Genomic DNA, 22,576 nt, shown 5'->3' with positions numbered 1-22,576 from the left:
TTAGATAACTTATATTTAAGAATACCTTCACCTTGCAGTTTTGGAAAGCATTGGAAATTTTTTTAATGTGGTACCAATATTAAAAAAAAATAAAAATGCAGTGGGCATGCAAATATTGAAAACGGCATGAAATGTACTGGAATGATAGGAATTATCTCCTGGAAACATCCTGTTCATAATCTCAAATCTCATGCTGAAATCCTAACTAGGGCAAGAATTGCTGACATTCCTCTGAATTGTTTTCTGTGGTTAAAACAGAACTGTTATTCACCTATGTAAAGGCATGCTTAGAAACAATTCCAGAAGTTTTACTAATGCAGCGAGCACCCATCTTGATTAGTGGGGTTGACTCTATTTAACAGAGGGAGAAAGTCCTTTAGAAGTTTCTATTTATAACAAGTTTGCTCAGTCTCCCAATTCTCATATTGCCTATTCCAGATGGTCACTGATGTAAAATGTCAAAATATTATCTACAGGCTAACAGTCATGGGGATAAACACTCCCTCAAAGGTAAACAGAGTAGATGGATAATCATAATGTCATTACAGAAATCAAAGAGGGAAAGGATTCCTCATCCACCTAATTCATTCGCTCATTAACCTGCAGTACAAATAATTCCCTGCTTTATTAATTTATTGTGATGCTGTTATTTGACTGACTGAATAACTGATTTACTGCCCTGTGTGTGCCCTTTCTGCTACGTGGTATTAGCAGTATAGGCTGGGCTCAGTGCTGTCTAAGGGTTTCAATAAATAAAATGTTTGGCTCAAGTCCCCACCCAAAACCTTATTTTCTCCCATGATTTTAAGAACTTAAATTTTAACCCCCTCTGTCACCTTTTACAAGTGTTTCTTCCCCGTTCATCCTCTCAGGAATAAGAAATCACCAGTACCTTTTATATGGGAAAACAAAATAAAGTTATTTATATAATGAAAAGAAATTAGCAAAACCCAAACATTTTTTTCTCCTTTCCACATACCTTTCCCCGTCAATGCTTCCACCAATTCCACCTCCTTAGTCCTCATTTTCACTCGCCCACCCTCCTCTCATCCCAACAAATCCTTACCCCACTGTCTTGCTTCCAGTGGCATCTACCACTATCCTGGAATTCTGTTCGTCCCTTCTCATCTCTTTTCCCACCACCCATTCCCTTGCCTGATACCACCTCTGCTCCCATTTCCCTGGTCTCTCTTCCTTGACAGGCCTTGAGACACGTCATGTCTTTTTATCGTCTTGTACAATGGTTATTATGATGGCCCCCAAGCCTGACTGGAGCATCTGTCTGCTGTAACACTATACATATTAAATAATAACAGTACGTTATTCTGATCATTTTCTCTTTCTCTATTGAAACTAGCTTCAGTAGATCCTTTTTCTAATGCACCTGGATGCTATGGGGTAAATTCTGCTTATGTACATATCCTATATGTTTGACTTCATGTGACATCAATGGCAGCCATCACCCCATACTCAAGTAGGGTGACCAGATAGCAAGTGTGAAAAATCGGGACGGGGTGGTGAGTAATAGGTGCCTATATAAGAAAAAGCCCCAAATATCGGGACTTTCCCTATAAAATCGGGACATCTGGTCACCCTATACTCAAAGGCAAATTTTGGCACTACACGATAAATATTCAAAACCAGGCACCTAAATGGTACACACAAAGTGTGTGCACAGACATTCAAACAAGTAAATGTGTTCACAAAATACACATTTGTAAACAAATAGGGACCAACTACACGACAATGGACAGTGTTTTGCACTTGTGTATATTTATGCAACTATATGGTTATTTTGTACAGATAATTTCTTGTCTGTGCACATATATATTGGAAGCCCAAATTAGGTGCATATTTTTTATTTTTTTTTTTATTGCAATGCCTGAAGAGGTGAAGATATTCCTAAATATGAGCCAACCATAATCAGAGCGAATGAATGGTGAAAGTACAGTTGAAATTGAAGAAGCAATCAGTTTTTTTTACCTAACCATCCAATCGTGGAACCCCAGTGTGACGAGTCAATATTGAAACAATCATTTTTTGTGAAGCTTGCAATGAAATGCAAGAAGTTCCCTACAAATCTCAATTGGTGGAATTGAGCAGAGGCATGCATCCTTCATTGTCATAGCATGGGTCGAACAGCCTTCTATTTGAACTACAAATGACAAGGAATAAGAAGCAAAGACACTCATTTTTATTATTCCTTTTGGATGCAAGCTGACTGAATGCATTTGCATCAAAGGAAACAAAATGTTAAAAGTATTCCCTGTAGTCTGCTGTTCACTTCAAAGACTGGACAAAAATAAGGGCCCTTTAGCATCAGTTTATTTCCCTGGGACTGGACTAATGGTAGGGCCAAACGCTATACAGGAATATAGTAAAAGATGGGTACTGGATATAAGTTAGAGTACAGTTAAGAAACAGAACCTTCAGCACACCATGAAAAGTGGCATATTCTAACTCAGCACACTTGCTCTCTGTCTTTGCAAATCATTTACTTACTTCCAGAGAAGAACAAGTTTTACCCCTATTAACACTACCGAACTTATGGAAGAGTTAGTCACACATTTCATCAACAAAACTGTTAGCTAAGCTCCAACTGCAGAATCCATATTACTGGTGCTCGATGGACAAGAAGAAGCAAAAAGAAACAGCTTGATTTTCAGATCCCAGGCTGTCAGTATTGGCTGTTAGAAAAGCCTTTGACTCTTAAATGAGCACACTGGATATAGAAGTGGTTAAGGGAGTATATTCAGAACCCCACAATGTCATTTTTAATAGCCATTTTTCTGACTATAACTGCAGTTTAAGGAAGAATATGAAAACATGCAGCTGTCTTGTCACTGTAAAACCAGCTATTCAGTGGACTCCGGAATCAAAGCAAAAAGCAGAGCACTAAATTCTGTGGCAAAATCCACCCTGCATAATGCTCCAAAAACTCAAGGGCAAAGGATCCAAATCAGGGACAGCTCCACTGTGGTCAGTTTGGATGAGCTATTACCAGCAGGAGAGTGAGTTTGTGTGTGTATGGGGGTGGGGGGATGTGAGAAAACCTGGATTTGTGCAGGAAATAGCCCAACTTGATTGTCATGCACATTGTGTAAAGAGTTGTCACTTTGGATGGGCTATCACCAGCAGGAGAGTGAATTTGTGTGGGGGGGTGGAGGGTGAGAAAACCTGGATTTGTGCTGGAAATGGCCCACCTGATGATCACTTTAGATAAGCTATTACCAGCAGGACAGTGGGGTGGGAGGAGGCATTGTTTCACATTCTCTGTGTATATATAAAGTCTGCTGCAGTTTCCACAATATGCATCTGATGAAGTGAGCTGTAGCTCACGAAAGCTTATGCTCTAATAAATTGGTTAGTCTCTAAGGTGCCACAAGTACTCCTTTTCTTTTTAGTCTGTCAGAAGACGGTAGCAGGGAGCATCCCCAACAAGGTAGCAATGCTGAGCAGACTGGAGTTGCAACTTACTTTAGGAACCTATATGCTTTCCTTTGGGTCACCTGGTTAGACTCTTGCTTGTGGACTGGCTGAACTCTTAGGACTCACAGGTAATTAACTCAAATGACTCATCAGGCTCAGAACATGCACCACACTGGGGCTTCCAGGAAAACTATTGTGTTGGAGAATTTTCACTCAGTTCTAGTTAAGACCCTGATCCTACACCTATGGAACGACTTCCACTGACTTCAGTAGCCAATGGATCAAGCCCACAGAGGAGGTAAATTGAGCATTTCTATTTATTCTCTCACACACAATGCAGGCCAAATGGACTTTACATATCTTAGAACTGAATATCCCCTTGTTGCTTGACTTCCTTTCTCTAGTCTCTTCAGGTGATTTTCCAGTTTGCCTTTCTGTTTGCTATCAGAATTTCTTTAGCCTTCAACTGCACTTTTTCATTTTGGTTTCCTGTGTTTGCTTCCCCTCTCACTTAAGAGATGTCCATGGATATAATCGTGGTAGAATTTATGCCAGAGAAATAGTCAACCCCAAAATACTTGAAGTAGTCATGCAGAGTCTAAGGTCCTTATTTCTTTTGTTTTCTGTGTTAAGTCTAGTTGGTCAAAATAGTTTTTATTATTCCTAAGATTGTCCTGGACTGGCCTAAAACTATCAGGAAGTATCATCATTGCATCTACTAGTAAGTTACACCACTGTGTTAGATGTAGCTCTGTGGACTACCCAGAGCAGTTCCATGGTCCACCTCTTGAGACCCATTGCCATAGATTATGCCTATACAACACAAACTGAACACTGACTGTACTGTCATTTCCTGCTGGAAGCTGATCCACACTTTGAGTAACAGTGCTTCATTATTTTCCCCGTGTGATTTTAGAAAATCCCATACAAGATTCCAGTGAACTCATGGCAAGAATAAATGGCTTGAGCATGGCATCTACTTGTACACAGTATTACTACACTAGGGGGAACATGCTCACTGGATGAATTTGTATCACTTTGAAGGACTCAGAGGGAACCATGAAACTAAAACTTCAACAAAAAAACAATCCCCCTGTTTAAAGGAAGTCTGCCTATATTTTGGGTAAGTCATCCCTTTAATCACAAATAAAGCTGTGCAAATTTGCCGCCCCCTTTCTCCATAGCATAGACCCTCAACACTGTGAGCCCCTGCTACTGGCCTATACTAAGTGGTTGAAATTTCTCCTTTTTGGGGTTACCATGTGGTAATGGATAAACTCTATCATTTTTGACCTGATGAGAGAAGACCCAAGCAAAATGAGAAGAATCACAATCTGCAAATTATTGCCCATAAATTTCAGTCTCTTTTAAACTATTAAAAGGAGTCTAGTATATGAGGACAGCTCATTTATTACCCACAGGCTAGAAATAATGTCAAATCCTGCAGTCAAATCTTGAAAAATGGACTTGGAATCCATGTAATGTAAGACAAGAGCTCTTTTTTTCAGAGGTTTTCAGAGGCTTTGAAAATGAGATTTCTTCATCATTACAAGCTACTTGGAAATGTACAACTTCATAAAGAAACCCATGAAAGTTCATTATGTCACTGCAGAAAAATGAACAGGTTCCATTACTTTCTTACCAGGGCAGAATTTTCAGATAAAACAAACAACAATGGAATGTTATATATTTGCCCAGGCCCACCTTCTCTGGCAAAAAAAAAAAAAGGGCGGGGGGAGGGTAGTGTGCATGTGCTATGTGTTTACAAACACACTGTGCATACAGTACATTATTATAGTTGGGAGGTGCACCGGTGTGGGGGGCTCAACCCTCGGGCCGCCCACTCCACCCTTTCCCCCAAGCCCCCACCCTTAAACCATCTCTTCTCCTCCCTCCCCCTTTACTCTGCACGCCACATCCTCACTCCTCCCCCTACCCCCGCCTCCTGAATGCCACAAGCCAGCTGATTGCTGCGGGCAGGAGGCGGGGGGAGGAGGGGGAAGGTGCTGATCCGCGAGATCTGCCGGTGGGCAGGAGGCACTGGGTGGAGGGGGTGCGTAGGGGAGTTGATAGGGGGGCTGCCAGCTGTGGACAAAGCAGGCAGCTAAACAATGTTATAGTGGAGCATTGCACAACTTTAAACGGAGCATGTTCTGTAATGGAGCGGGGACGTAAGATCGAAACAATGTTAAGCGAGAGGACGTTAAGTGGGGAGTAACTGTATAGCATTCATTACCAAGGAAACTATAAAACTATATAGATTAAAATATGGTTCTAAGGGCCACTGGCCCATAGGGTTGCCAGTGTTCTAATTGCAGAAAACCGAACACCCTTACCCTGCCCCTTCCTCAAGTCCCCGCCCCCTCCCCACCCCTTTTCTGAGGCCTCACCCCTGCTCACTCCATCCCCTCTTCCTCCGTCACTTGCTCTCTCCCACCTTCGCTCACTTGCTCATTTTCATCAGGCTGGGGCAGGGAGTTGGGGTGTGGGAAGGGATAAGAGCTCTGGCTGGGGGGGGGCAGGCTCTGGGGAGGGGCCATGGCTGAGGGATTTGGGATGCTGGAGGGGACTCTGACCTGAGGCCAAGGGGTTTGGAGTGTGGGAGGGGGCTCAGGGCTGGGGCAGGGATGTGGGAGGGTCTACAGGCTCTAGGCTGGAGGCGCCAGCTTGAGTGGGCCAGAAATGCAGGGTTCAGAGTGTGGGAGGGGGTTCCGGGCTGGGGTAGGCAGTTGGGGTGTGAGAGGGGGTGAGGACTCCAGTGGGGGGGTGATCTTTGGGATGGGGTCAGGAATGAAGAGTTTGGGGTACAGGAGGGGGCTCCGGGCTGGTGCAGGGGGGTTGGGTGCAAAAGAGGTTGCAGGCTCTGGGAGGGAGTTTGGCTGTGGGCGGGGGTTTGGAGTGTGGGCTCTGGGCAACTCTGACCTCAGGCAGCTCCCAGGAAGTGGTGACATGTATCTCCAGCTCCGAGGCAGAGGGGCAGCCAGGAGGCTCTGTGCCCTGCTTCTGCCCACAGGCGCCACCCCCACAACTCCAATTGGCCGTGGTTCCTGCACAAAGACCCCATGGCTGCCCCTCTACCTAGGAATCAGAGGGAAATGCCAGTCACTTTCCGGGAGCCGTGTGGAGCCAGTCCTGCTGTGCCACCAACTGGACTTTTAACGGCCTGGTCAGTGGTGCTGATTGGAGCTGCCAAGGTCCCTTTTTGATCAGATTTTCCAGTCGAAAAGTTGACACCTGGCAACCCCACACTGGAAAGCTGCTTCTGCTGGTGGGGGAGCTGAAGTGCTCATGCGGATGGTATCTGGAGGTATCGGGCCTATGTTATTTAAAGACAGGTGGAATCCTTCATGTGGTAGCACACTGAGTAGCGTCACTTACTAAATGGGTACAAAAGGTCTCATGTGAGCTCATCTGAGTACTGTCCTCCTCTCACTGACTGATGCATAAAAGAGGAGAAATATAGGGGGAGCAAACCTGTCCCAACATGACTCCTATTAGTGTGCAATAGGCAGTCCCTTCCATTCAGGAAGGACAAGCAGCCATGTCATGTTTGTCTGTCCATAAGTAGGTGAAGTGGAGCTGGAGGAACACTGAACCTTCCCTCTCTCCTCCCAACCCATATTGAACCTGCCAAGAGTCAGGCAAATCATTTTTAAGCACTTTGGGATCCTCTGGGGTAAGAGGCAATATGCATAAATGTAAGATCCCCCTTAGCATTTAAAATGAGTCAGGCTTGCAGACATTTAGGGTTTCTTCAGCTGTCTGATGAAACCCATTTTGCAGCCCCTCTTTTATTCTCTCTTCTCTTTACTCATTAAATAATATACGAACAAGCATCGCACTATACTATTACTACGGATCCTTTCTGTGTATAGAGCTTCACATTTTTAAATATTCTGCTGCCAGTCTAATTATACATTATACATCATTGTCACTGCACCACATCGCAAAAACATTGAGTAACACTTTCAAAAAGTAAAAATAAAATGGTGTCTGTGCCATGGGATGAAAGTTGCTGCACTTTCTTAACACTAGAACACAATACTTCCGCATGCAACTAGAAGGAAGCTGTTTGATTTACTGGGGTGCTAACTCACTGAAGTTGATGTTATCAGCAGTACATCTTTACTTAAAAGCCCGCAGGAAAGAAGATCATGGTAGGGTTGAGGTTTACACAACTGGTACAACAACTCATTATTTAGGCTAGAAATTAAACATCTCCCAGATTCTTTTCAACGTCATCTATAGAAGTGTAGGAATTTCCTTTACTGTCTGATGCAAATTTCACTACTGAAAATATACAGAAAAATATATTAGCTTGCTAGTGTAAACAGATCCTACTGCAGAGACTAGGGTTACAATCTGTCAGAAACAGAGAAAAACAGATGAGAAAGCTCTGAAGAAAAAACAGTGTTTATGGCAAGCATACTCCTATCAGCAAAAAGAAACGGAGTACTTGTGGCATCTTAGAGACTAACAAATTTATTTAAATTTAAATAAGGTGCCACAAGTACTCTGTTTCTTTTTGCGGATACAGACTAACACAGCTGCTACTCTGAAACCTGTCATACTCCTATCTATCTTCAGTCTCCACTTGCAGATATATGAACTAAACCCTATGACCTGTATTTGTGTACAGGGAAAAGCGGAGGTGTTAGAAACTCCTGACTTGTGGACTATACAATATTGCTGTGCTTTTGAGGTTTGTGTTGTATTTAGTGGTTCCTCAGAGTTTGACCGTTGAAGAAGTATATGTGATTTGGCAGTCCAACTGCTGAAAACGAATGATACTTTACAAATTCTGGCTTTTTTTGTTTGTTTGTTTGTTTGAGTTGCTTCTAGGTTTAAGGGTTACATGGCTATTCACTAGGAAATCCTGCACTAGCTCAGCTCAAATAAAACAGAATCAAAGAAAGAAACCCAGACTTTACCATCTGAGTATTTCTTATAAGTTTGGTTAGTACAGTAGATTCCTGTTTTAACTGTGTGCTTTTATTTTGTGACAATTCTTTCAGTTTTTCTAGTCTCTGATTTAAATTTCCCTCTGTCCATTTTGTTTTCTGGTACAATAGATACTCTGTTAAGTTACACGTTCTGACTACCTTAACTGAATGTGACATCTGTGCTACATTTAAGCATCAGATTGTGTGCTCACACCCTTGACAGTAGATGGAAATGTTGTTCTTGCTCTGAAAACAAAAGCAGAGCTTAAGTGTAGGTGAATGTAAGAGGACTGGTATTTAGATAATGAACAATTAAATAGGAGTATTAACACTAATCTTACATATCTAGCAAGAATTATGTACTGGCTGTGAAAACAAGCTGTCATAACAAAGGAGAAAAATCCCCAGTTTGGTTCATTACATACTATCTACCAAAACTCACTTTACAACTTAAAGAGGATATGAAATTCTTCTACATGCCTTGTCCTTTAAGCACTTCTGAGTAGTATTGCTGTGCGTTATCAGACAGTTGCTGTGTTCCATCCCAGAGGTGGCTGCATTATAGCCCAGACTCAAGAAAGACTTAAACATGTGCTTAGTTTTATCCAGGCTTGACTTTAAGCATGCACATAACTTATAATGACGTCAACAGAAGTTAAATACGTGCTTAATTGCATTCCAGAATAGGATTGCTTTCCTGAACCAGGGCCTTGTTCACTCACTTGTCAGTTATTTTCATATTTTAATATAGCTAGAGCATGTAGTGAGAGTAATATCTAAGGTTGCTGGAATATTTCTGTACTAGCCCCCTATTTTCAGTTGCTTATGTTTCAAATCTTTTATCTATATCGGGGTGGGCAAACTTTTTGGCCCGAGGGCCACATATTGGTATGGAAACTGTATGGCAGGTCATGAATGCTCATGAAATGGGGATTGGTGTTAGGATATAGATATTCAGGCCTGTCTGTAAAGGCCTATACTCTAAGAATTTAGGTGTATTCCTATCACTTGGCTAGTTAGAGGTATAAAAGAAAGAATCAAAATCACTGTCTGCCAGTGTAAGGGCCTTCTCTTACTGTGACAGTCTGAGGCCCTGTTCTTAGGCTAAGGCCTTTGGCTAAGCGACAGAGGCAGCCATAAGCTGGGAAGTGAATGGTCACATCCTCACATTCCAAACTAGTCACATTGAAATAAGGTGCTATTGGGCTGTTAGGAATTTAATCCTGTCCTTATAGTGCCTATCACCTCCAGAGAAAGGGAAGTGCCTAGAAGCTGTAAAAGGAAATTGAGGTTGATAGTTTTCTGTCTGGTAAGAACTCACTTATCAATAGACACAGCTGGGAAACTCTTATGTCTTTACAGATGTAGTTGTGAAATCCTCACTTCTGTATTGTTTTGTCATTATAGTTCCCACTTTGCTATTGTTTATTGGCATGGTCTCTGTCTGGTTCTGTGATTGCTTCTGTCTGCTGTATAATTAATTTTGCTGGGTGTAAACTAATTAAGGTGGTGGGATATAATTGGTTAGCTAATCCATGTTAGGATTGGTTAGTTAAATTTTAGTAGAATGATTGGTTAAGGTATAGCTAAGAATATTACTATATAAATTAGGGGCAAACAGGAAGTAAGTTGGGATTCGAAAATAAGGAAAAAAGGAACTTGTATTTAAGCTTGCTGGAAGTTCACCCCAATAAACATCGAATTGTTTGCACCTTCGGACTTCGGGTATTGTTGTTCTCTGTTCATGCGAGAAGGACCAGGGAAGTAAGTGGGTGAAGGAATAAGCCCCCTAACAATTGGGTTCTGGGGTGGGGTTTGGGATGAGGAGTTGGGGGTTCAGGAGGGTGCTCCGGCCTAGGACTGAGGGGTTCAGAGGGTGGGAGGGGGATCAGGGCTGGGGCACGGAAAGGGGTTAGAGGGGCAGGTTCCAGGCAGCGCTTACCTCAAGCAGCTCCCAGGAACAGTGGCATATCCCCCCGCTGGCTCTTACTGGGAGGTGCAGTCAGGTGGCTCTGCACACTCCCTGTCCACAGGTGCCACCCCTGCAGCTCCCATTGGCTGAGGTTCCCGGCCAATAGGAGCTGCGGGGGCAGCACTTGGGGTGGGGGCAGCATGCGGAGCCTCCTGGTTGCCCCTACGAGTAGGAGCTGCAGGGTGGAAATGCCACTGCTTCCGAGAGCCATATGGAGTGGGCAAGACCCTGACGCTGCTCCCCAGCTGGAGCACCAGAACGGGGCAAGCTCCGGACCCTACTTCCTGGCAGAAGCTCAAGGGCCGGATTAAAACGTCTGGATGGCCCCCGGGCCATAGTTTGCCCACCCCTGATCTATATGATTGTAAATTTTCCAGACTTGGTAACTGCCTTGTTAAATATTTCTGGATAGTTTCAGGAAAAAAATAAGTTAATATGTCATTGAATATAAAGAGAGAGGGGAAAAAATGTTTCACAATATATAAAAAAAAATCTTGTAATCTGTCTTTGAACAGCTGTAGTGTCCAAGGAAGACATTTAGCAGGAAAATAGTCTTCACTGAGGAGAAGTATCTTTTGGCATGCTGATGAAAATCAGGTTTGATTTGGCAAAGTTATGAAACTTTGAAGAGCACATTCTGAGTGTGCTGTGGGGTGGTTGTTTTAATTTTTTAGCAATGGTCCAAAGAATGATAGGCTGTGAGAGACATGGCAGTTGAAGCCAACTTGGGAACCTTCTAATCACGTACTTAGCATTTGTGTTTATATGGCAGCATAAACCCAGGGTAAATGTAGCCCATCATTTGTGAAGTGCTTTAAGATCCTTGGGAATGAAAGGTGCTATGCAATATTATCTTACATTTACTGGCTGAAAGCCTGCTGGTTTTAATAGACACAGGGAGATAAGCAGTACTATGCTGCACTGCTTTGTGGTTTTGCCTCGGAAAACAATAGATTGCAGAAAAAAAGAGTATGAGATAGCTTCTGGTCCTGAACTTCTGCCTCCAATCTGGCAAACCTCCCATGTTTACAGGATCTAGTAGCACAACTCCATTCAGACACATTGTTTAGAGTAGAACATTAATCAGATTTAATATACACATTTAAAACATTTATTGCTTTCTGGGCTAAGTATTCACAACCAAAAATGGCAGTTCAGACACACATATCCCATTAACGTTGGAAATTGAGTACTTAATGCACCAATTACATTTCCAGAAGTTTACGCCTTTAATGCAATCTTTAAACTCTCCATTGATATTTGTCTGGAGAGAGCTATTTACCAAGACAATTCAGAGTTATTTCATTGTTTAAGGAATACAGATGTTTGTACTTACTATGTGAGAACTATAGCCACAGCATCATTTAGGACACTCTCTCCAAAAAGGAGGGTATACAGATCTGTATCCACATGCAGCTCGTGGAAAATAGCCAGAACTGTCACTAGAAGGAAACATACAGAGCAAAGTAAGCTTGTTATTCTCATAATTTTAGAATAGCTAATGAGCTAAATGGAAGGGAACGAGTTTTGATAAGCATGTTTTAACATCTAAACAATATAACATGACAGTTTGCCCATTAATTGAATGAAATACATTAGAAAAGGGATACATTTAAGTACACCAGTTCCCTAAATCCAGCAATAACTTTAAGAGTCATGCTTTACATAAACTAGAAATGACCACTCCCTCCCTGCCACATTTCAGCCACACAAACTAAAACTATACCTTTGATTACCCCTAATATGAGGGAAATAGTCTTGTGACTAAAACACAGAATTGGAGGTAAGGAGACTCAGGGATGATCCCTGGCTCTCCCATGGACCTTCTGTGTGATCTGAACCCCAATTTACCTATCCATGAACAAGTCATTGTTAATACTTACCCATCTCCCAAATAGATTGTGAGGCTTAATTCTTTGATGTTTATAAACAACTTTAGTGACATTAATTTTAACATTTTTTTCCTAAAAACTTGTATTTATATTTTGAGATTACTGATGAAATAACTCATTCAATTTGGGTCAGAAGGAAACTGATGTTGGGCAAGTCACTTTGTGTTTCTGTTTCCCTATCTGTAAACAGAGCATAATAATGCTGACCCATCTTTGTAAGGTGCTTTGAGTTCTATGGGTGAAAAGTATTGTGCATATGCTCTGTATTACTATTCATATTCACTGTTTTCATGAAACAAACAGAGGTTTCCCTTTCAACCAAAAGTTTAACATAAAGCTTCCTAATGATTTGTATGTTTGGAAAATTATGCAGTATCTCACTGCATTTGCTTCACTGGTACATTCTGGTACATAATTGTGCAATTGACTAAATCTTCATAGCATAGGAATCCTGAAGTTTAGAAGTGCCCCCAGGGTTTCAGGTTTACATCTGACATTTCAGAAAAGGGAATTTTTACACTAAAGCTACCACTGAAGATTCACAAACTAACGTTTGCTTTGTGTGGGTGATTTTTTTCTCTTTCTAGAATTTTGGACCTTATGTACAGAATATTGGTAGAACTGAAACCACTGCTAAAAGGATTTTTCAACAGGTGTTAGCAACGGGAGTGTTTGGAATCTAATATTAGTTTAGAGTCCCAATTATGATGTTCACTTCTCCTATGGGGTTTTATGTACCATGATCCAGATTAACACAGCAGCTTTGAAGTACTATTCTGGATGCCCTATTCCATAGAAAATGATTCCGTCTCCCATATCTGTGAAAACAAGCATTTGCCACTTCCAATATTAAGTTATCGGCAAGGTCTTAAATGCAGAAACTGGGAAATAGTAATAGGAAAAGTAAACAGTAACCAAGAATCCAACAGCAAAGTTTATATAGGTGTGGTAGGCCAAACCAAACAAAGATCCACACCAATGAAGTTATTTCCAAGAAAACAAACAATTTTTTTTCCCTTTTCAAGTATCTTCCTCCCCCAGCCTTCTGGAAGTTATCAGAGCCCCTCTCTAGAGGGATCTGACTCCAAGTCTAGTCAAATGAAATGAAGACCATATCTATACTGGAGAGCTTACAGTGGCACAGCTGTACCAATGTAGCCGCTCTATGCTGACGGGAGAGAGGTCTCCCGTAGACATAATTAAACCACCCCTAATGTGTGGTGGGAGAGCATCTCCTGCCGACATAGTGCTGTGCACACCAGCACTTCTGTCGGTGTAACGTATGTCGCTCAGGGGTGTGTTTTTTCACAGCCCTGAGCGACATAAGTTATACAGACAAAAGTGCTACTGTAGACATAACCTAAAATGCATGAAAATAATGAAGAAATCAACAGAATAATGAATCGCTTGCCCCTTCTTCTGGGAGAGACTTCTTAGCCTATCCAGCTCTTTCAATGTTTCTTCCACATCTGAAGAGAAGGCAGAGTTTAGATAGACCCTTTTTGCAACATGCCCTGTCCCTGAACCAAGGCTATTGATTGAATGCCATGGAACAGCATTTCCCAGCAATCCCTGAATAGTGAGGGGAGAGGAAAATTCCAACAGTGTTCAAGGGTTGGTCTATGCTAGAAAACTGCGTTAACCCAGCTACACTGCTCAGGGGTGCAAATAATTCACATCCCTGAGCAACGTAGTTAAGCCAATTTAAGTCCTCATGTAGACAGCACTAGAAAATTAGGTCAACTTTACAGCTATGTTGCTCACGGGTGTGAATAATTCACATCCCTGAGCAACGCAGTTAAGCTAACCTAAGTCCCTGTGTAGACAGCACTAGGTTGATGGAAGAATTCTCCTGTCAACCTAGGTACTGTCTTTTGGGGAGGTGGATAATTAGGCCAACAGGAGAACCCTTGCCACAGTCATAGGAAGTGTCTACACTGAAGTGGTGCAGATGCAGTGTTGGAGCTGTGCTGCTGTAGCATTTTAAGTGACAAGCCCTTAGTGACCTGGATGGATTTCTTTCCTAAATCACAAATTGCCACACTGACTCCACCGCTTCTCCCTCAAAGTTTATTAAATTCCAGATCCAATACCGATAGGGCTTCTTTGGAACCAACAACAGAGGAGAGACCCTGTAATGATTGGCTGTGAGACTGCAAAAAGAGAGCCTACATGAGATAGAAAACCAGAGAGGAAATGAGCACTGAATGTCTGTTCAGTTCCTTCATTGGGTATCAGTGGGTTTCTAGAAAGATTCCCTTATTCTGGGCATGAAATCAAAGAGCTGTAGTAGTTGATGCTGAGGGCTGCATGATGAGGTGTGGATTTTAACCCATGTGCACCTGTATTTCTAGTTGATCCTGAGTTCCACATAGGAATGTTGTTCTAAAGCAAAGTTCCCATACACCACTTTGGCCTCCCCTAATAAAGCAACTTATAAATGAGGAGTGGAAACAAAGGAAAGGAAAGGAATCTTACTGGGAACTAATGAAAATGCTGCTGCATTGGAAGGTATATGATAGTTTTTGGATGGGGGAGTGTGTTCTCTCTTGCTGTCCCATTTCCACTTAGCAAGCAAGAAGCCACCATCTATACTTGGTATTGAACATTCAGGGCTAGGCTCGGTTTTGCCTTTTTCAAGTGCCCCCTCTCTCCCCTGTTTCCCCCGGACTTGACCATACACTAGAAAAGTCTGGAATTTCCTTAGGGAAGAGTCTCACAGGCTGGGCTTACAGTGACATTGTCGTTACAATCTTTCACCATTGCAGATTGCCTGCCAACATTATTAACCACTGTGCCATCTAACCTTCCGCTTAGTAAAACTGCCAACGGCTGTTGTTTCCACCCGGGGGAGGGGCACCAGCACTAGCTCAGTGGTGAGACATTTTAACAAAGAGCTCCAAGCAGACAAGACTACTGTGTAAAAAACAATGATCTAAGGGATGGGTGACTGTTGAAATATTCTGCTACGTAATATTCTGGTGTATTAGGATGTATAAACAGGGGAATCTCAAGCTGGCACTTCTGACTAGTCCTGGTGTCCGCTATTCAGGAAGGATGTTGATAAATTGGAGGGGGTTCAGAGAATAGCCACAAGAATGATTAAAGGATTCGAAAACATGCCATACAGCCATAGACACAAGAAGCATAATCTATTTATTTTAACAGAGAGAAGGTTAAGGAGTTATTTAATCACAATCTATCAGTATGTACATGGTGAATAAGTATTTAATAATGAGCTCTGCAATCTGGCAGAGAAAGGTACAGCATGATCCAATGGCTGGAAGTTGAAGCTAGATAAATTCTTCCTGGAAATAAGACATACATTTTTAACAGTGAGGGTAATTAACCACTAGAACAACTTACCAAGGGTTGTGGTGGATTCTCCATCACTGGGAATTTTTAAATCAAGATTGTATATTTTTCTAAAAGATCTGCTCTAAGAAATATTCTGGAGAAGTTCTAGGGCCTGTGTCATACCAGAAAGCACACTAGATGCCCACAGTCGTCCCTTTTGGCCTTTGAATTTATGAAATAACTGTGCCCTCTGTCGCACAGAAAGGCCCCCCGAGAACAACTAATGTTGGTCCTGGAGGATTCTGCCACCAGCTTTAAAGGACAAGTAAACCCAGATAAAACCAATGTAAGGAATCAAGAATCCAGGCTGCACAGAGAAATCTCTCTAAGCACCTCTTCAAACAAAATGAATAAAAGGATAGAGAAGAATCAAAACAAACATTACAGCCATTAAATCACCACACCAACAAGCTCTCTCAAAATATGAGAAGAAGAAAAGATAAGACTTAAAAGTGTAGATGACCAGATTGTTGTCTAGCCTAGGATAGATTCTAGCAGTCTCTCAGCTAGGAGTTCTGGAGTTGTAAACTACAATGGCTTGGATTTCATATTGACCTGGGTTAAGGACTCAAAGATATTCTATATGATTATTTTGAATCAGAATTTGCAATAATTTGAACTGGAGTTAATGTGAGATTTATATATCTATTTTTATAGCGTTTACTTTTTTTCCCCTCATTCTACAGAGTCCTTCTGCTGGATGGCAGGACACGGGATTAATTGTGAGCTGCTTACAGAAGACCATATAAAGAAAAGGAGTACTTGTGGCACCTTAGAGACTAACCAATTTATTTGAGCATAAGCTTTCGTGAGCTACAGCTCACTTCATCGGATGCATACTGTGGAAAGTGTAGAATCCACAGTATGCGTCCGATGAAGTGAACTGTAGCTCACGAAAGCTTATGCTCAAATAAATTGGTTAGTCTCTAAGGTGCCACAAGTACTCCTTTTCTTTTTGCGAATACAGACTAACATGGCTGTTACTCAGAAAACCATATGTGCATGTAAGTAGTAATCAGGATGATGCATGGACCTACTAAAATAACTTATCAGTACTTGGATACCTGGGAGATGATATTTTAAATTATACTACAGTGAGAATGCTTTTTAGAATGTAGAATGATCTCCTTTAAAAAGTCATTTGCCAACAGTTATCACAGTAAATCTGTGACGCCATAGTTTTATCTTATACTTAGAAGTAAAACATGGTATTAGATACTACACTGTGTTGCTTTTGGAAGACATTTAAGAATAGATAGAGCTGAGTTTTATGTAGGATGATAAATAATCAAGGTACATCCCCAAATACTTTATAGTGAGTATGCAAAAGTCAAACTACTTTTGCTTAAAGAACTTAGCATATTTCAGGATTGAAATTTTGCTCTCTGATAGCCATGTAAGTATAAGTGGAGGGATAGATAGATAGATAGATAGATAGATAGATAGATAGATAGATAGATAGATAGATAGATATTGCCTTGAGAACTGCACACAAATACTTTTTTGATGAAGTAAAAAACACTGCCATAAGTGCAGATGACATATTCATGTCCTGATTCCCAACACATTGATGATCTTCATTAAAACATACGGTGACAGGAAACCTAAGCTGATGAACTTCTGGGAATTTCTTAGTATTTGATCTAAGTCAAATCTGGTTCTCTCTTTCCTGTATTTCATGGCCTGAGGTGACATGGTAGCAAATGCTCAATCTAGCACAATCTTGGCCCTACCCAAGTCAACACAGGTGTCTATTAAGTTGGTTTATAAAGGATATTTTTGGCATACCTGGGAACAGCTACGCTTGCTATTAATTTCCTGTAACTTTCTGTAATTAATTTCCTGTAAAAACATTCTTGAAATGTCAAGAAATCACAGCAATATTCAGACTAACAATATCCAATACTTTCTTGTTGTTCTGTTGCTGAAAAGAACTAGGAGACCCAGAAAGTGGAGCCAGAAAATAAATGAGATCAGTATATGTGATTTAGTTAAAAGAGGATCAAAATAAAAGAAACTAAACTGTATATAAAATGAAATATTAAATACCTATAGTTGAAACAATGATCAAAGGGACTGCCATTGTCTCTTCTTCATCTTCTGATTATAACAAAGGTAACAACCATCTGTCATATCTGATAAGCCCAGATCCTAACAGGCAGTTCAATGACAAATTGGAAGAAAATAAGATGAGAGACAACCCAATTAAACCACCCATACAGAAAAGGCTTTTCTCTAAAAATAACAGGTCCCATTTTAATTGTACAGTCCTGACACTGCTAGTCACCCATCCTACTCATGGCTTAGCTCAATGAGAAAAAGGGAGAAAGCATCAACAAAATATTTTAATTACAAAGATATTTTAAATTTACATTATTTACACACCGTTTATGAAATATCTTACCATTGTTTTTATGAATTATCTTTTTAAACACACAATGTGGTGATTTTGTAAGGTGCCAGAACTGCTCTAGCTGATGGTTAATATCTATTTTTATAAAAAAAATCCCCACACACCACAGTACAACTCACATCTTCTGTGCAGCTGTAACCATAGTAACTCCAAATAGAAAAGGGCCTTGTGATTATCAACATGACCAAAGGTAAGGGAGTTCATGTAGCTTTGAAATAGTTATGCTTCAGCAAACCTCTGTGGAGGTAAATGTGCTTCTCATGCTTTAAATGTCAAAAGTTTTTTTCTTTTAAAGTGCTACGGGTAAATAAAATGTCTTTAGACTGGAATGTCATTATACAATAGTGTGCTAATAACAGCACCCAAGACAAAGCCCTAAAGCAGCACTTTCCAGCAAATCTCCCATTTTATTATGGTTATGGCAAAGATCAAGTAATTTTGTTAATGTGAACACCCATGGCATTCATATTATCCAGTTGTGAGTATACAGAATTGGAGCATTGCTCTGACTAATTTTTCTTACTTCTGTTAATGAGGCAGAATACTGGCCAAGTTTTGAAGTCAATGAGAATTGCACCCTGTAGTGAGGCGGGGTGGCCTCCCGAGGACCCGGAGTGGGAGGACCCCCACACTGAGCCCAGTGGGCGGAACCAGGGCCTAGTTGCCTCTCCTCCAGGAAGTGGGTGGGAGGGGCAGAAAGTATGTAAAGGCAGCCCAGAAATCTCAATAGGGAGGCAACCACTGGAGAGACCAGATGCCTCCCGTGGCCTCCTGAACTGGGAAGCGGCGGAGGGTGCCGAGGGAGCAGAGGACTGGCCTGGGCCGCCGGGGCTGCCAGCTGATTCAGACTTGGAGGAAGCAGACAACTGGCCCTGACCGCCCAGACTGCCATCAGACCTGACCCCGGAGGGAGAAGACGGCTGGCCCGGACCACCGACAGATCAGACCACCAAAGACTTGCTTGTGGTCCTGGAAGCCATCATCAACCTCGACCCCTCCTCATGGCAACACCAAGAAGGGAAGTGTGGAAGTGGCCCAGGGGTAGCAGACCCCTCTGGCCTCAACGCTGACAGAGGGTGAGTCAGCATGTTGTGGCGTGGATCCCTGCTGACCCAGTAACAAAGTTCTTTGTCACTGCTAGGGCCTTGGGCCGGGACACAGTGGAGTGGGTGGGTCTGCGTCCCTCCTGCCACCCCAACCCAGGGGTGGCAGTCTCCCCTTCCCCACACCAGAAGCCTGAGCCTCAGACTCTGGGTTTCCCCGCTTTGATCCAGGGCCTGGGTTAACTGACTGTTTATTTGCTGCTTGGCCTGCACACAGGCCTGAGCCCCAGACTTTTTGTTGTCCTGCCTTGATCCAAGGCTGGGGCCAATTGACTGTTTGTTTCCTGCCCAGCCTGAGCCCAGGCCTGAGCCCCAGCTGTGAGCAGAGACCGCTTCATTCCCCATGGCGGCCGACGTATCAGTGATGTAGTAAGGCGGGGTGGCCTCCCGAGGACCCAGAGTGGGAGGGTCCCTGCACTGAGCCACTACACATCCATGTAAGGGAGCAAAGAACTGGGACTCAGCTTTTTGTTCTAATTATTTCTAGATTCTAATTATTGAAACTTTCATTTGGGATTAGAAAATCAGATACAACTGAGTAAAAATTTACCCCAAATTAGAACGGAACCAAGGTTTGAATATGTTGGGTTAATGTTTCACTTACTTTCCAACACACCTTTTCACTTCTTGGCTTTGGCCAGGAGCAGAAGCAGAGGTGCACTAATATTGAAAGGAAACTGTTCTCTCGTTGTTTACAGCTAAAATATCATAAGAAAGGAAATCAAAATGTCTGGCAATGCTGGGAGCCCACTCTTTCAAGAATTCTGGCCTTATTTTGAACAAAGGAGATGGATATCAGCTTCAGATAACCACTTATCTGACCTGAACAAATTTCTGAACCATTGAAATGCATCCATTACAAAGCTACTCAGCTATAACTTAGTATCATAAATTGGCCAAGGAGAATTTCAGACACAAGAAGGAATGTCCCTAGCCAGAATCCAATAAAATGCCTAAGGTCTGTTTTATAGTACAACATTTAGATTGCTTTGTTGATAGAAACTAAATATAAACAAATTAATCTGGCCAAGAAAGAAATGAATTCAAATTTTTATTGAGAGTCAATTCAATTTGGTATGTCTTTTGCACCTTCACCAATACAAAGGCTCCTTTACCATTTAATTTATCCCTAATAGCAGGACTGTTTCAGCACAGGCCATGGGGTCCTCTCCTCACTCTAGCAGAGGGTCCTCCTTCAATGGGGTGAATTGCACAGCCCTCTCTCAAAAAAGACCGGCCACCAGATGATGAAAAAATGGATCTCACCAAGGGTGCTACTGCTGAAGGGAGACTTAGCGGAAAGAGGAGCTAGGGTTTGCTGATGGATTGTGTCCAGTGGAAGAACTGAGGGTTAACTCACATTGAGGGCATATCCCAACATGAAGTTCAGATAATCAGGAATTTTGGATATTTATCTGAATGCAACTTTGAGTTTCACCCATCTCATCACAATGAAGAGAGGAAGCAGGCCTGGATATGTAGTCTTTACTATGGTAGATGGGGTACTCTACGCCTACGATGCACTTGTAAGCACAGCAGATCTTAAATTATATGACACATATGTATTTGGAAGACTGATATTTTTGTTTCTTCACCTGATAGGAATAATATTCTCAGACTTACTTATTTGAATCAACTATTTCCAACTGTGTCGCTGTATAAACTGAGGCCCAGTGCAGCTGCACAGCACTAGAGTGCCTGTGGAAAATAACCCCAAAGAGGGGTGATCTAGACCAGGGAAGATCATCATGGCATATGGGGATCACAGGCGGTGTAGAGCTACATTACCTGTGTGCAAGTCTTTGTTTCCCTTTTATAGTTGGACACTTAACAGGTTTATGGGTCTGCTACTATCTGTCAAACAGTAGAGGGTCATGCTTTTAGATCCAGAGGTCCCAAATTCAGTCCTTGCAGATGACCCATCCTATGACACTGTTACAAATAATCTACTGTATGGGGATCTCAACTGCTAGGGATCTCTGATGCTCAGGACAAGTTTCCACATTGCAGCTTCTAAGTCACCACCTGCCTGCTGCTGGTATAGAGGAGATGGCTGATGTGTTGAATTTTGAAATGACAAAATACAGGGACAAACTTTCCATGAAAATATTTGCAACCAACTCTATTGGGGAATCCATACACCCCCATAATTCCTAGCTGCTGCATCAGCCCGGTAGGACTGTTGGCAGAATCATAGCTGAGAATCTGGGCCTGAATATTTCCTCACTCTATAAGTTTGAATAATGTAACTAGTATAAATGTGGCATAGTGGGGTTGCTTCAGACGTAACTGTGCTCAGTAATCTGAATGCCTTCTTTGTCCATACTGAATTATAAAATGAGATATTAAAAAATAATCTGCTCTATTATTTTAGGAAGTCTTATAAGATAATGTAAACCCAAAATTAATAAAAGGAAACCCCCTTTTTCTTCTTTTTATACAAATAATAACAATATAATCATAGCGGAAACCCTCAGCAGGTTAGGATGCAATGTATTTAGCTTAATAAATTAAGAAAAGTAACATTTTTAATAATGCAAGCTCAGCCAAGAAAAGCAGGCAAGCAGGACTAAATTCCTCTTGTTAATACTTCAACATTAGTGAAATATTTTATCTAGTTAGTCACAAAACTTGAGGTACTTAAAGTTGCACCTGTAATAACACTAATTATCCAGTTGATCACAAGAGTTCTCAGCTGATTGATTATGTTCTTCTGTAATGAGAATAGATGATACCTCCCATTACATCTGATTTGCTTGACTTTTGATAAATTATGCCACTTGATCAGCATTATAAAAAAATATTCACATAACTCTGGTGTTTAAAACTATATTTATATAAGCACAGCAGGGAGAATTCTGCATAGAGAAGCCTGTGCTTTTCAAAGTAAAATGTCCATCTGATGGTTTGCCTGGAACATCATTGTCTTCTCCTGATAATTCTAAAGCATTGTTAGGGGAAGACATATTTTGTAGAAAGAAAAATTCAATAGGGACAGACAGAACTTGTTTTCTAAGGGCTATGGAAAATAAAAAGGCTGTTTTGCAGAGATGGTGTGGTTACATTCCAGAAACTAGAGGGGATTTCCCAGGTATCCCAAAACTAATTGCAGAAATTTTTAGGGGAATTTAACAAAAAAATCTAGGCAGTGAAGAATATTAAAATGTATTTCAGGAAATTCTCAGTATTACAGTTTTTCCTTCATAGATGAACACATTTTCATAAATCTCTACAGCAGCTTGCAGTGTTTCCAGATTGAATCTGTATTAGGTATATTTTCAAGACCCTCAAACACTTTCCCCAGTGTGTCCAAACACAAGTACAGTGGTAGTCCAAGTCCAAACGCAAGTTCAGTAGGAAAGCATCTTGCATAGTGGAGAATCTCCTCTTTACTGATTTTATACAAAACTATGTAAGAGAAAGCAACAAACAAAAAACAAGTCCTCGACTGCTGTATCACTGTCTTC

The 22,576-nt window shown here is 41.5% G+C and overlaps 1 protein-coding gene across 1 annotated transcript in view; it reads right to left on the bottom strand.

The window, feature by feature from the left end:
• The window catches only part of SLC9A9 (solute carrier family 9 member A9), a 325,848-nt gene that overhangs the window by 217,019 nt on the left and 86,253 nt on the right, over positions 1-22,576 (bottom strand). Inside the window, exon 6 of the mRNA XM_073359753.1 lies at positions 11,681-11,786. Coding sequence (XP_073215854.1) covers positions 11,681-11,786 — 106 coding nt within the window. The remainder of the gene's footprint in view (positions 1-11,680; positions 11,787-22,576) is intronic.

Source organism: Lepidochelys kempii, chromosome 9 (genome assembly GCF_965140265.1).
Source record: "Lepidochelys kempii isolate rLepKem1 chromosome 9, rLepKem1.hap2, whole genome shotgun sequence".
In the NCBI taxonomy this organism is placed as follows: domain Eukaryota; kingdom Metazoa; phylum Chordata; order Testudines; family Cheloniidae; genus Lepidochelys; species Lepidochelys kempii.
This window is presented reverse-complemented; position numbering and strand designations above follow the sequence as displayed.